The sequence below is a fragment of the Danio aesculapii genome, chromosome 13 (assembly GCF_903798145.1).
Source record: "Danio aesculapii chromosome 13, fDanAes4.1, whole genome shotgun sequence".
Classification (NCBI taxonomy): domain Eukaryota; kingdom Metazoa; phylum Chordata; class Actinopteri; order Cypriniformes; family Danionidae; genus Danio; species Danio aesculapii.
In genome coordinates, this window is record NC_079447.1 from 39,668,989 (window position 1) to 39,683,047 (window position 14,059).

A 14,059-nucleotide genomic window follows, 5' to 3' on the forward strand; every position below is an offset into this window, starting at 1 on the left:
CAATCCCAAAAACGAGTGCACTTCTGCATAAACAGAATAAGGTCAATACATGTCTTTCATGCATACAAATTAGGGGAGGGACCAAATCCTCAAACTTCAAGGTAGGACCTTGGCCAGGGCCAGAGTTGATGTTATATCCATTGGCTTTCTGTCAGTTTGGAGTGTTATCTTTAGCCATTCCATTCCATTGTTAGCTAAATATTACAGGCTTACCTTCCTTTTGCTACAACTGCATCTGTTAAAGTGCATGCAGTACACAAGTCCACAATTCAAAGACCATACCATATGTAGTAAATTGGAACAGTCTAGCCTATGGAGAACTGACTTGTATGAGCTGTTGACAAACAGCAACTGTAGTGGACATTTTTTAAAAGGGGGTTTCAGACTGTCTTATATGTTAACCTGTTTTATTTTAAGTGCTGGACCCGTTTTATTTTTAATTTCTATGTTTAAGATGCCATATATTAAACATCTGGATATATCTAGGCATAGCTGATTAATACAAGTTCAGAACCTGGAACCAGTAAACTCACCTGTTTATGTAGTGGTTGTTATTAATTTCTGGCTTTGTTTTCTTATATATTAAAGCTTCAGAGCAGTGCTCATTAATATATTCACAACCATTCCAAATATGGTAAAATCCAAGCTTTTCATTGTAGGGGTAATTCCTGTGGTTATGAATAAGCATATGAAACCATTTCTGAAGAATATTTGCATTGACCTAAGTCACACTATGTACCTACTATGTAGAGATCAGAGATTCAACATTTTCCTTTAAATATTACTGATTGTTTTTCTGTCCACAGGTTTCAAACAAACCTCCACTGAGAATTCCTCCTTTTCGGAAAAGAATACGACTAATTTAAGTTCAACCATGCGCGTTCATGATATCGGAGGGCAATATTCACCCTTGCACTCTAGAGGCTCGTACAACCAGACTAACACCTGCCGCACACCTCCTGAGGACTCCGGCTTTAGCACATCCACACCCCCAAAGTTCCCTGATGATCCCTCTGGAGGAACCCCCCACTTCAATGGTTCTCCTCCTTTTAGACATGGAACTATCAAACAGGAACCATTCAGAAATGACCATGTAAGGACGAATCCAAAATTCAAATCCGAGCCTGAGGAAATGCGGTGCTTCCAAGGAGGAGCTGCTTCCACCCCACTGTCCCCGCCAATGGCCGAGGGTCTCCACAGCCGCTTGAACATTACGGCACAACCGGTCACCCCAGAGGTGGCCAAAGCAGAGGAAGTGTGGTCAGATAGCGAGCACAATTTCCTTGACGAAAACATCGGCGGGGTCGCAGTGGCGCCTTCCCATGGTTCCATCCTGATCGAATGTGCTCGACGGGAGCTGCACGCAACCACACCCATCCTTCGGCCTGACCGCACACACCCCACCCGAATCTCTTTGGTGTTCTACCAGCACAAGAGCCTGAACACCCCAGGTCACGGCCTACAGCAGTGGGAGGCCAAAATGGCAGAGAAGGCCAGGGAGAAAGAGCAAGCAGAGCGCTTAGGACTCAACAATCAGTCAAAGCCGGTGGAATCGGACACAGACAGCGAAAACGAGACTTGTTTAGACGAGAGACACAAGTTTCAGGTCCCTACCCGTCAGTCGCTAACAGTTTCACGTGACGGCCTGGTCATGTCAGCTCCTTACGCCCTCACACACGTCACAGGGCCTTACAACCGCTGGACGTGAAGTTCCCCGTGCTTGTCTAGCTAATGCCTTACCTCAGCTAGTTCTCATCCTTTCACGCCCATTTTTACGTGTGCCCTTTTTAAGTTGTGCTCTTCATCTCAGCTTTTTACGACTACCGTTTGTGGGTTTTTAACTGTGAGTTTTTGGTGCGTTGTTTGTGTTTTTTATTGTAAAGAGATGGTGCTCAGAACAGATGTTATAAAACTGGTTTTATACATATAGATGAAAATTAGTGCATAGAACATGTGATTATTTATTCTGATCTTTTTTTTTTTTCAAAACTATTTTGTAATTTAATTTCTGATCCAAGCCTGTTTACTGCAATAGGAGTTCGTCATCCTTTAAAATGATGCGTGTAGTAAACACTCCGAATTGACATTGTCAAATGTGAATTCTACGTCTTCGTCTCAGCCTTCGGCACTCTATTGTCCGACACATGCTAGTTGCTATTTTATGGTGCCATTGTAGCAGTAAAGTTAAATGACCAATATGAAACAAGCATGGGTCATTACCAGAACTTGTTGTATTGGTAATGAAGGTGCATCGTGAGACATAGTCCTTGGCATCTTTTTTAAAAGCACTTTGTATCTTCAGACCAACTTGACCATTGACGCTTCCAATATGCACGTATGTTTTTTTCTTGATCATGTATGAACATGCGTTTGGTATCGACAGTCGTTATTATGAAGCGTTGCATACTTTAGCAATAATCATGAAAGGTTTTATGCTGCATTTTGACAATTTGTCCAAACTAGTTCATTTCCGGCACTTATGTATTAAGTTCAAATTATTAGTTCAAATTTATTTTCCTATTTTTTTTATCTCCCAAGGAGGTTAAAACATAACTTGAAAAACCTGAGTCGTTTTATACACTTCAAGCATGTCACGTTCAAACTAATTTACTGTATGTTTTTCACTGGTGCTTTTAAAGTAATCCATGACACCAACTGAGATGTCATTTAAGATGTTTTTATTGCTGCATTTTTATGTTAAGGGAGTGTTTACACAACACTTTTTATTAATAATGGAACACGCTTTTAAAAAAATGGTTTTATTTGGTCTTTCATTTTATGTTTTGGAAGCCTGAAACTGCAAATTTTTAAAAGCATTTCAAATTTATCATCTACAAAAACTACTTGCAAATTGTATTGTAATGACATGCATGCAGATTATATATTCAGTCTATAGGCATGTGCAAGTACTTGACCAAAGCAACGATAGTAAGTGCACAAATGAATAGTGATGCCATCTACTGGCCTGCAATCCTATCTGATTGACGTTGTACCCCAATGTCGTGGTGACGTTGCAATTTGTTTGGAAATGAAAATCAGGATTACGTCAGAACCCAACGTCAGGCCGACATCAGTGTCCAACCTAAAATCAACCAAATATCAATAGCTACGTTTCCATCCACTTATCTTTATGCGCATTTGATGATGGAAATGCCACGATGCACATAAATCTTGAAAATGCGCATAAAAAATGTGCGCATAACTGAGTAGCATAAACTTTTTATTCGATAAGAAAAGATCTGCATAAACTACGATGGAAACACTTACCGAACAAATTCCAGTATGCGCATTAAAAAAGTCATGTGATTTTGTTATAAAAGATCATGTGATGATAAAAATGTGTGTGAATGGACAAACCAGCAGGCTGAGCACATTGTAAAAAATCTGAAATGTTGTTTTGGTCATTCTAAAACGCCTTAACCGTTTCAGAATTAGTGCTATTATATTATTAACTACGTCAAGAACTGTCAAAAGCACCTGTTCTCAGTGCTTCAAATGCCACCACGCATTATTTGCGCATCGGCATCGTCTTCTGAGGCTTCAAGTAATTTATTAAATAAGAAAAAGATTCACACAGCTTCTCCCCCCGCAGCAAATTCCGTTTTTAACTGTTAATATTTGGCGCCAGTTAATCAGCAAGTGATGATTTGGTTCTCTTTGACATGTTGGAAGGAAACGCTGCTTTATTCGCACGTCTTTTATGCAATAATCCAGTTTTGCGCAAAAAGTTAATTCGCATTTTTGCATGGAAACCTAGCTAATGTCTAATGATGTTACAACTTAACATTGTGTGGATGTTACCGCTTTGACGTCTATCAGACGTTGTATGTTGCCATACCTGACGAATAAATGTCAGTATTTGATATCAATATGATGTGATTTTAACCTAAAATCAACCAAATATCAACATCATTTGATGTCATTATTGGACGTCAAAATAACATTGTCCTTAGACGTTGGCTAGACATTGAATTTTGGTCACCTGACATCACAACCTAAATCTAACCTAATATTAACGTCTTATGATGTTGTGTGCCTGCTGGGATGCATGTTACAGCATTTTTTCCTGTAATTTTTGTAACTTTTTGCAAATTTTTGTAAACAGGGATCATTTTAACAATGTTAACTATACACAAAACATTTAAAAAACACAATTTTTGTGCATTGATGTTGTGTAAACATACCCTAAATTATTATTATTTTTTTATGCAGGGATAGGGTGGATTAGAGTCAGCATTTTTATATACATAAACGTTCAGTTTTATTTTGGTGCTTTGAATTAACACAAAAAAATTAACAACTAAAGGTGTGGTCACATTAGCCATATTTGCCGATTGCCAGTGTAAACATTTCCAGCAATCTATTAAACATTCCTCACGCAGAATCAGCTATTTGTTTGTCTGCAGGGAATTAGCATGACAAAATATCCATGCAGAAATCTTAAGCTAATGACACATGGATTACTATTCAAATATTCTTGGAAATTTGAGCAAAGGTAAATGTGACCACACCCTAAAGGTGCGCTAAGCTAAATCTAAAAAAACACCTTTGACCCCAAAACACACTTTCAGCCAATTAACAGTAAGGGGTGTGTCTTGCAACCCAAAAGGTGGGGTGCTTTGTTGGGTCATGGACATGCCATGTTTGTTTTGGTGCTTTCAAATATCGACATCATTGGCAACATTCACTTAGTGCGCCATTAACGATTTCATAATCACATATACAGTACATCCAGAGGCCTAGTCAACTTATTGGCTAAAACAGTTTACATTACTCTTGCATGAGGTCTAAAAGTGAAAATGCGGCTACGAAATGTCTTTTTAATTTCCTCAAGGTGCTAACTAGTGTACATCAGTGTTCAAAACCATTGTACACCCAAAATGCTATTCCTACTTCAGCACTTGAAACAACATATTTTCATGTCGATCTTACACGTTAGCTCTAAAAGTGAGTTTTAACTAGTGCTCTAGCTGCAACAAGGATAGACAAGTCTGTGTTTTGGAGAACTTGAAGTCACAGAGTGGCATGGGTATGTTCACGCTACTGTCTCTTCAATGAAATCTATTTTTCTGAACATTGTTGTTTTTATTGTAAAACTCCATAACATGTAACAGACAGAAAATTTACTGTAACCCTGGCTTTTCAGGGAATGTCGGTGCTCATTTATTGTACAAGATTCCCTGGCATTGACAAATCACTTTTTAGGTGCTGCACTAGTTGGATCTTTCATTTATTTGGGGGTGCTAAATGTTTTACTCAGCTTGAACATCATTAGATCCTGCTATATTGTTTGTGCTTTGATTTTATGGGGCACAAGTGATATCATGACCTCACAAGTCTCCTGATGGTAATCGACTGAACTTCAAATAGCCTTTATTACCAATGCAAAATGGTTGAAAGCTCACTGAGTTTATGCATTTCCTAATTGTTTTCAGTGCACTAGGTTGGTTATTGCTGTTCATTTTTGTACGTGAATCGGTTGTACTGTAAAATCTGACCGCTTTTAGATTTGAGTTGAACGTGGCCTGGTTCATAGAAACATGTTTCAGAAAGAGATGCATTTTGTTACATTCCTTTTTAAACTCAACTCATTGACAATAGATGTCTCTCGCATGTTTTTCTTCCTGTTTTGCTGTATTATTTTCCTTCTTTTCTCAGGTTTCCGGTGTAACGTTGGACATAAGCTTTTAGAATTCTTGCATTGTCTTCCAATTGTATCCCTCAGAATTTTATTTTCTTTGGTTTATGTTTTGTGAATTGGAAAAGTGGTTCCCCTTCAAACATCTTCATGTATATTATCAGTTGGACAGTTCTCTTCTGTATATGTTGAGTGAAAGCTGAAGTGTGTAATTTTCGTAAATAATGGCTGTTTTCAAACAGGTTTCCTTACAGTACACTATAAAAAAAATCTCGGTTAATGTCTGCTCTCTAAAAATTTACAGTAACTCACTGGTTTCCAGTAAGACTATAAATAAGTACAGTTGTGCTGTATTTTTTAACATCACAATTGTTATTATTAGGGGTGTGACAAGATCTCATATGATGAGATCTCGTGAGATTAAATCGCGACAGGAATTCTGTTAAAAGTTGTCTCTTTTTGTTCCATGCTGTGGCATAGAACTTCAAATATGCTTGAAGTCATAATCGTCGTAAACACAAATGAAATAAAGACACAATTAAATTAATTCCTATTTTAGTCGAATTATTGAAGTGCAGTACAGACATGAAAACACCGCAATCAAACTACCGTCGTGTAGGACGTTTAGCCGCATTTTGTGACAGGATAAGCCATACACACACAGCTGTTTGACACTATTCTCTGCACCTACTGAGTGAGCAAAGAACCACAGACACACACTCACACACACACACTGAACACTTAGAGACTTGAGAAACCCGCCTTCATCATCACAGAACACACGTTTGTGCTGTCCGGGAAAAACTTAATTTTTTTTTCTTTTGTGTTCGGTATCAAATTACATTAAACAACTCTCTCCTATCAGTCCTTACTTCATATTCACATGATCACATCCAGTAGCTCAGAGTGAGTCATGAGAGCATGAATGAAATGTTGCTGGATGAATATGAAACTGATTTATTAAATTGAAAATGAAATACTAAAAAAATTACGTTCATTTTTTTTAAGTTCAATTTGTGGAAAGGAGTTCAATTTCTCATGTGAAACTGTACAGTGGAGAAGCCAGTCAGTAGAGTTTATAACTAAATATAGTGTTTGCATGTCCTTTATGGCATAGAATTCATTATAATAGAAATAAAATACCATTCATTATATATATATATATATATATATATATATATATATATATATATATATATATATATATATATATATATATATATATATATATTTGCTAATATTTAAAATAATAAAAAAAAACTATTTTCCATTTACATATTTAGCAGTTTTGTATGCCTTTTACTATAAAGAATTCATTAAAATAGAAGTAAAATAACATGCATTACAAGTTGATTAAAAAAAAAAACACCTATAAGTTTTGCAATTTGTGATTTTTTTCTTTTAGTTGAGTAAGAGACGATTTCTTAAAAATAGGTTAAAAATCTCATCTCGTCTCATTCTTGTCAAGCCAATCTCATGTTTCGTCTCGTCTCGTGTAGCCTCACACCCCTAGTAATTATTAATTTACAGTGTGCTTGTAAATTTACAGTCTTACTGGCAACCAAAATTGCCAATAAGTTACTGTAAATTTTACAGTAATTCTATTTACAGTGTGTATCTCCTGATCGACAGGAGTTTCCATTATGAAACTTTGATCTCAACTCTTAAATGTTAAAAATTGAACCGATTAAGTAATTTTAGTCGCATTTTTAGTCATTGTTGTTTTTATAAATAAATATAGAAATAAAATAAATCTGTAAATCAACAGAAAAAGTTATGGCAGCTCATTTTGTACAATGTTTTACATGACCAACCCAGACAATATATAGCTTCTAACCTCTAAAAATGTCAATAAAAGTAAACTTTTCAACAACAAGAGTTTCCATGAAACAATTTGAAAGCATAAATAAATGAAAAACACCCAGAATCACAAACTAAACAATTTTAAGAAAGTATTCAGTTAAATATTGAACAATTCAATGTTTTAAGACTTATTAATCAACAAAAAGATGCAACAGATGGGGGGGGGGGGGGGGGGGTCAATCTATTATTGGCTTATTCGCTTTGCATAGCTATTTTAACAAAAATTGCACACTTCAGTTTTACGTCTGAATGTAAGCCATTAGGGCACTGTTGTAGTATGATGCAGGATTTTAAACCTCTTCTTAACTTCGAAACAAACGAGAACACACGACTTGAAGACTTGTTTATTATGTGACTTGAAATGATCTGTCAAGGAAAGAAACACCAGCTTTCGAGATTTTTTTTTCTTTTAGGAAATAAAATGCACATTAGTTGTACAGCATGTGTAATGCGTGAGGCTTTTCCATTTGCACACTTTCTGAATTAATTGTCATTTGCTTAAAGTGTATGCTGAGCAATGTGCTTTTACTGAAGAATATTACTGAATTATATACTGTAATTATAAATACTAAATTATATACTGAATTTTTAATGATTTAAAAAGTAATATCCATATGAATAATGTCTACTAAATTATTTGAAAAAAAGGAATTTTGAGTGATGGATTGATGAGTGGTTTAGATTAGATCGCTTTCTTTAAGCTGGCAGGAAATCAGCACACTACATCAACAACTGTTGTACTGCCCTCTATGGACAGAAACTGACAAGCTTTGGTGTATATCCTCAAGTCAGATGACACTACTGACAATTTGATACAGTTGATATATTATAAACTGTAGGTCTTGTCCCAAAAATCTTATTAACATGTACAGTTAAAGTCAAATTCTTATTAGAATTATTTTATATATTTATATTTTTCGGTGGCACAGTGGGTAGCATGATGGCCTCACAGCAAGAAGGTCGCTGGTCCGAACCTCGGCTGGGTCTGTATGGCGCTTTCTGTATGGCGTTTGCATGTTCTCCCTGTGTTTGCGTGGGTTTCCTCCGGGTGCTCCGCCACAAGTCCAAAGACGTGTGGTACAGGTGATTTGGGTATGCTAAAAATTGGCCTTATTTGTGTATGAATGAGAGTGTATGGTTGTTTCCCAGTGATGGGTTGCAGCTGGAAAGGCATCCGCTGTGTAAAACATATGCTGGATAAGTTGGCAGTTCATTCTGCTGTGACAACCCCAGATTACTAAGCTGAAAAGAAAATCAGTGAATGAATGTTTAATGTAGAGAAGATTTTCTCAACAAGTTTTTAATATAAAGGTTTTAATACTAATATCAAATAGCAATCAAATATCAAAGTGATTTCTTAAACATGTTTGTACATCAATTTATGTGCTATACATTTTTCTCTTTGAAAATAACTAGTAATCATAAAGATTCTGATTAAGATTTGTTTTTATATGTCAACGGTATGTCATTCGTATATGGAGAGTGGTAAATGTATTCCGATTCTTTAGGTCACCCTAAAGAAAACGGTCATTAAAATTCATGCTAAAACATCGATTACATATGACAATCCGAAAATAATACTTTTTAAAAAATTAAATGCTGCACTCTACTTTTCTGTCCTTAAACACTCGTTTTTTTTGGGGGTGAACACCTCATGCATGAGAAACTGGAATGAGAAACTGCTACTCTGACATGCACAAATGACTAATTATATGAGAAATGCACTAATTGTTGTGCAAATGTAAATAGTGTTGTGAGAAATGCACCAAAGTGGCTGAGAAAAACTGTAAAAAGAGTACGTATATACGAAAATAGACATTAAATATGTTAAGATACACACAAGTAGACTAGTGTTTAAAACGAACACAGCATTAACATGTTTCTAAATGTCACTTCATTCAGTCATTGACAATGATGTTCAACAAGATATCCTGTCTCACAATCTCCACTCATTCATCCCAAAGCTGTTCAGTGGGCTTAAGTTCAGCACTCTGTGCAGGCCAGTCAGGTTCCTCCACATCAAACTTTCCATTGTCCAACTGTCCTAAATCCTAAATAGGTGTGTATATTCAACTTATATGTGTACACACATAGAACAAATACAACCTAAAGAACACTACATGGAAACTAAGCCATGTAAATTTTATAAAGTTTATTTTATTTTATTATAAAGTATATAAAGTTTATTTATAAAATAAATTTATATTATATTTAATGACACAAGGAACAAATTAAAAAGGAAATTAGTGCCTATCTGGAATGTAATGATAATGGGATATTCTGAAGGCTGATAAACTCATAGAAATATCTTCATTCATTCATTTTCCTTCGGCTTAGTCCCTTTATTCATTCACAGCAGAATGAACTGCCAACTTATCCAACATAAGTTTTACACAGCGGATGCCCTTCCAGCTGCAACCCAGTACTGGAAAACATCCATACACAATCATACATACATACATTAAGACCAATTTAATTTATTAAATTCACCCCTAGAGCATGTCTTTGGACTGTGGGGGAAACCAGAGCACTCAGAGGAAACCCAAACGAACACAGGGAGAACATGCAAACTCCACACAGAAATGCCTTAAACCAGCAACCTCCTCGCAGTGCGGCGACAGTGCTAACCACAGAGTCACCGCTGTCAAAATCACTCTCACTCACTGACTCACTCATCTTCGCCTTATTCCCTGCTTTATCAAGGGTCACCACAGCAGAACAAATCATCATTTACTCTGGCAATTGTTTTACACAGTGGATGCCCTTCCAACTGCAACCCAATATTGAGAATACAACCCTCAGTGCTGGGAAACACTCACACACTGGGCAATTTTGTTTTCAATTCACAGGACACCACACAGAGAACATGCAAACTCCGTACAGAAAGACTTCCTGATCACCCTGAACACGAAACAGAGACCTTCTGGCTTTGAGGCGAACATGCTAATCACTCAGAGTCAAAAAATGTTCAGTCATCTAGCACATCTTACACTCTCAGAAATAAAGGTAAACAAGTTGTCTCTGAGGTGGTACCTTTTCAAAAAGTACAAATTTGTACCTAAAAGGTCCATTTTATTACCTTAAGGGAACATATTAGTACCTAAATAGTACAAAAGTGTTCCTTTTAAAATTTTAAGGTACTAATATATACTTTTGAGGTACCAATATGGACCCTTTAAGTACAAATGTGTACGTTTTGAAAAGGTACCACCCCAGCGACAGCTCGTGTACCTTTATTTCTGACAGTATTGAAACAAGATATTAGATTAGATTAGATTCAATTTATTGTCATCACACATGTACAAGTACAAGGCAACGAAATGCAGGTAAATGGAACCCCCCGACCGTGCACAGACATCACAACTCCAGGGAAGACAGGTCACGGGAGGTGGAACAGGAAATAAGATAGTCAGGAAAAAGAGGCAAAAAAAAAGTCCCTCTCACCTTGCTCTTAAGTTAGAGCACCGTGAGATCAGGGATAAGAAAAAGCCCCAGCAATCTAGCACAAAAACACACCGACAAGACATAACATTGCCACAGGGGATGGGAACAGGGGGTGTGGAAATAGTCCGGTAAGGGCGGGCAGCCATCAGGTCCTGCAGCCATGGAGGCGCTGGTCGCAGACCTGCTCACCCCCTCCAGTGGGTGAAAGCATACGAAGGCGTTGGATTGGGGCCAGGAAGTGTCGTGCTATGTATCTGTGTGTGTGTGTGCGTAAGCCTGTATAGTCCAACAGGTGTCCTTGACGGGGAGCAGGAATTTCAGAGCGTCTCCTTATCTTGCTATCCGGGAGAAGTTGTTTTCCTCCAGCCGAGGCCGTCTGGCAGGAGAAAAGAAAACACAGGGAAGCCGAAAGAGTGGAAAGATACTTCAACTTTAGGTCAATACCTGCCAATTTCACAGATATTTAATGTCCATCACATGTCTCCAGATCTGGCCAAATTTTGTTGCAAAGCTGCTAACTTCACCCCGATGTTTTCCAGTTTGCGATCTAATATTGCAGTCTGATTATTAGCAAGCCTGCCCATTAGCGCTTCAATCAAGCCGGCCAGCCTGGTGGGGTTTTGAGCAGCACTGACCGCTTTCATCATTCGTCGATACGCCAGGGCCCCGCATAAGCCCATCAGCAGAAACCCTGTTATCAAAGTTCCGAATAGGTAAATGTCTTCAATATCCTCCAGAGACAGAGCAGCCAGGCACAGGACGCGCCACTTCTCCCACCCGTCCATCACGTATCCAGCTGCAAACGTCCCCGCAGGACATGTGGGCTCTCCCGAGCCCAAACTTCTCGTCGAGAAGATGGTGTCAATCGCATTCAGAGACCAGTTGATCAAATCCATAATTCCTTATTTGTTTGGATAGCAGGGCACGGAGAGTCTCAGAGATAGAATAAGACAAAGACAAGAGGAGCTAGCGAGGAGAGATATGGGACGGAGAGGGAAAAAGTGCGACCGCCTTCGCCGAGAGCCAAAGAAGAACTATTCTGATTTGTACGTATTGATTAAAGTTCAGAGTTTAGATTAGATTAGAGTCAGTTCACCCCAAAACACTATTTGATCACCGACACCCCAACTGACCTATAATACAGAACAAATTAAACGGGGGGGGGGGGGGGCATTTATATTGATACACCTTATTAAACTTATTGGGAATTTCACAAGAAAAAACAATGGTGTGCTTGGTTTTAATGTAACTTTATTCTTTCATGAGTTATTTACAAGCCCCCTCACATATACTAATGTGCCACAAACAGGACGTTATCTTTATGAGTTTTTTAAACACAAAAGAAGATACTGTGAAGAAAGCCGAACCCCTGTAACCACAGCTTTAAAAAAATATGAAAACAAAACAAATACTATGGTAGTCAATACTTACAGGTTTTGCTCATTTCTAATAACTGATTTATTTTATCTTTGCCATGATGACAGTAAATAATATTTGAGTAGATATTTTTCAAGACACTTCTATACAGCTTAAAGCGACATTTAAAGGCTTAACTAGGTTAATTAGGTTAACTAGGTAGTTTAGGGTATTTAGGCAAGTTATTGTATAATGATTGTTTGTTCTGTAGACAATCAAAAAAAATAACATATAGCTAATAAACAACGGGGCTAATAATTTTGTCATTTAAATGGTTTTAAAAAGTTTAAAACTGCTTTTATTCTGGCCAAAATAAAACAAATAAGATTTTCTCCAGAAGAAAAAATATTACCAGACATACTGTGAAAATTCCCTTGCTCTGTTAAACATAATTTGGGAAATAATTAAAAAAAGAAAAATAAATTCAAAGGGGGGATAATAATTCTGACTTCAACTGTACTGGGTTTTGAGGAAATAAATTAATTAATTAAAGGTATATTGCATTTTTTTCTTGATTCTTGAAAATCATTTTGTGTCTTTGGCCTAAATTGTACATAGTTAAGTCACATGTTTTCTAAAGGTCCCAAAATCAAAATGTAAATTGAAAATAGAAAATTACTGAAGCTAAATACTCACTGTATTGCTTTCTTAATAATGGTAGTGCTTCATATTCTTGTAATCAAAAATGTATGTTTTATTTAATTTATTGATTATTATTATAATAATAATTATAATTATTATGATAATTTGTTGTTATTATTATTATTACAATTATAATTTATTCATGTATATTTGTGTGTGTGTGTATATATATATGTGTGTGTATATATATATATATATATATATATATATATATATATATATATATATATATATATATATATATATATATATATATATATATATATATATATATATATATATATATAATTCTCTATTCTCCTAAAATCTCGAAATACTATGCCATGGCAGTTAAAGTTTTCCAACTTTTCCAACTAAACAATAAATGTTTGAAACAAGTAAAGGGTGAACAGACGATGACATTAATTAATAAATTTTTAGTTGATCTATCCCTTTCAATGAGTCTAATATGTTGTCTAATGATACTTGTTCTCTGACTGATATAATATTGTTTGTATATAAACTGAATAACATCTAGTAGGTGTCCTTTGCAAATCGTGGAGAAAATGTATGTAGATAGTTTTTCTTTTTTTGCCCAGAAAAGATTAACACATTTATACAGCTTATATGCTAAGTTTTGATAAAATAAAGGTATATTGCATTGCATATTTTTAGTTTTGATCCTTAAAAAACATTTTGTGTCTTTGACCTAAATTGTACATATAGCTAAGTCACATGTTTTCTAAAGGTCCCAAAATCAAAATGTAAATTGTATTTTGTTTTAATAGAAAACTACTGAAGCTAAACACTCACTGTATTGCTTTCTTAATATTAGTAGTGCTTCATATTCTTGTAATCAAAAATTTTTTTATTTATATATTATTGATTATTATTGTTGTTGTTATTATTATTAAATATTATAATTTGTTGTTGTTGTTATTATTACTGTTATAATTTATTCATATACAAATTATATATATATTTTGCTATTCTCCAAAATCACGAAACTAAAAATAAATAGACGCATCTTCATCGTTTGTGTGTAGCGCATCCAGTGCGTTGAATGTGCGTGAGCCC

At 36.0% G+C, this 14,059-nt stretch overlaps 1 protein-coding gene across 2 annotated transcripts in view; it reads left to right on the plus strand.

The window, feature by feature from the left end:
* The window catches only part of tet1 (tet methylcytosine dioxygenase 1), a 94,576-nt gene extending 87,799 nt beyond the window's left edge, over nt 1-6,777 (plus strand). For both annotated transcript variants that reach the window (XM_056470426.1, XM_056470427.1), the window contains one exon: nt 807-6,777. In XM_056470426.1, coding sequence (XP_056326401.1) covers nt 807-1,708 — 902 coding nt within the window. In that variant the 3' untranslated portion in view covers nt 1,709-6,777. The remainder of the gene's footprint in view (nt 1-806) is intronic.
* Nucleotides 6,778-14,059: the final 7,282 nt, after the last annotated feature.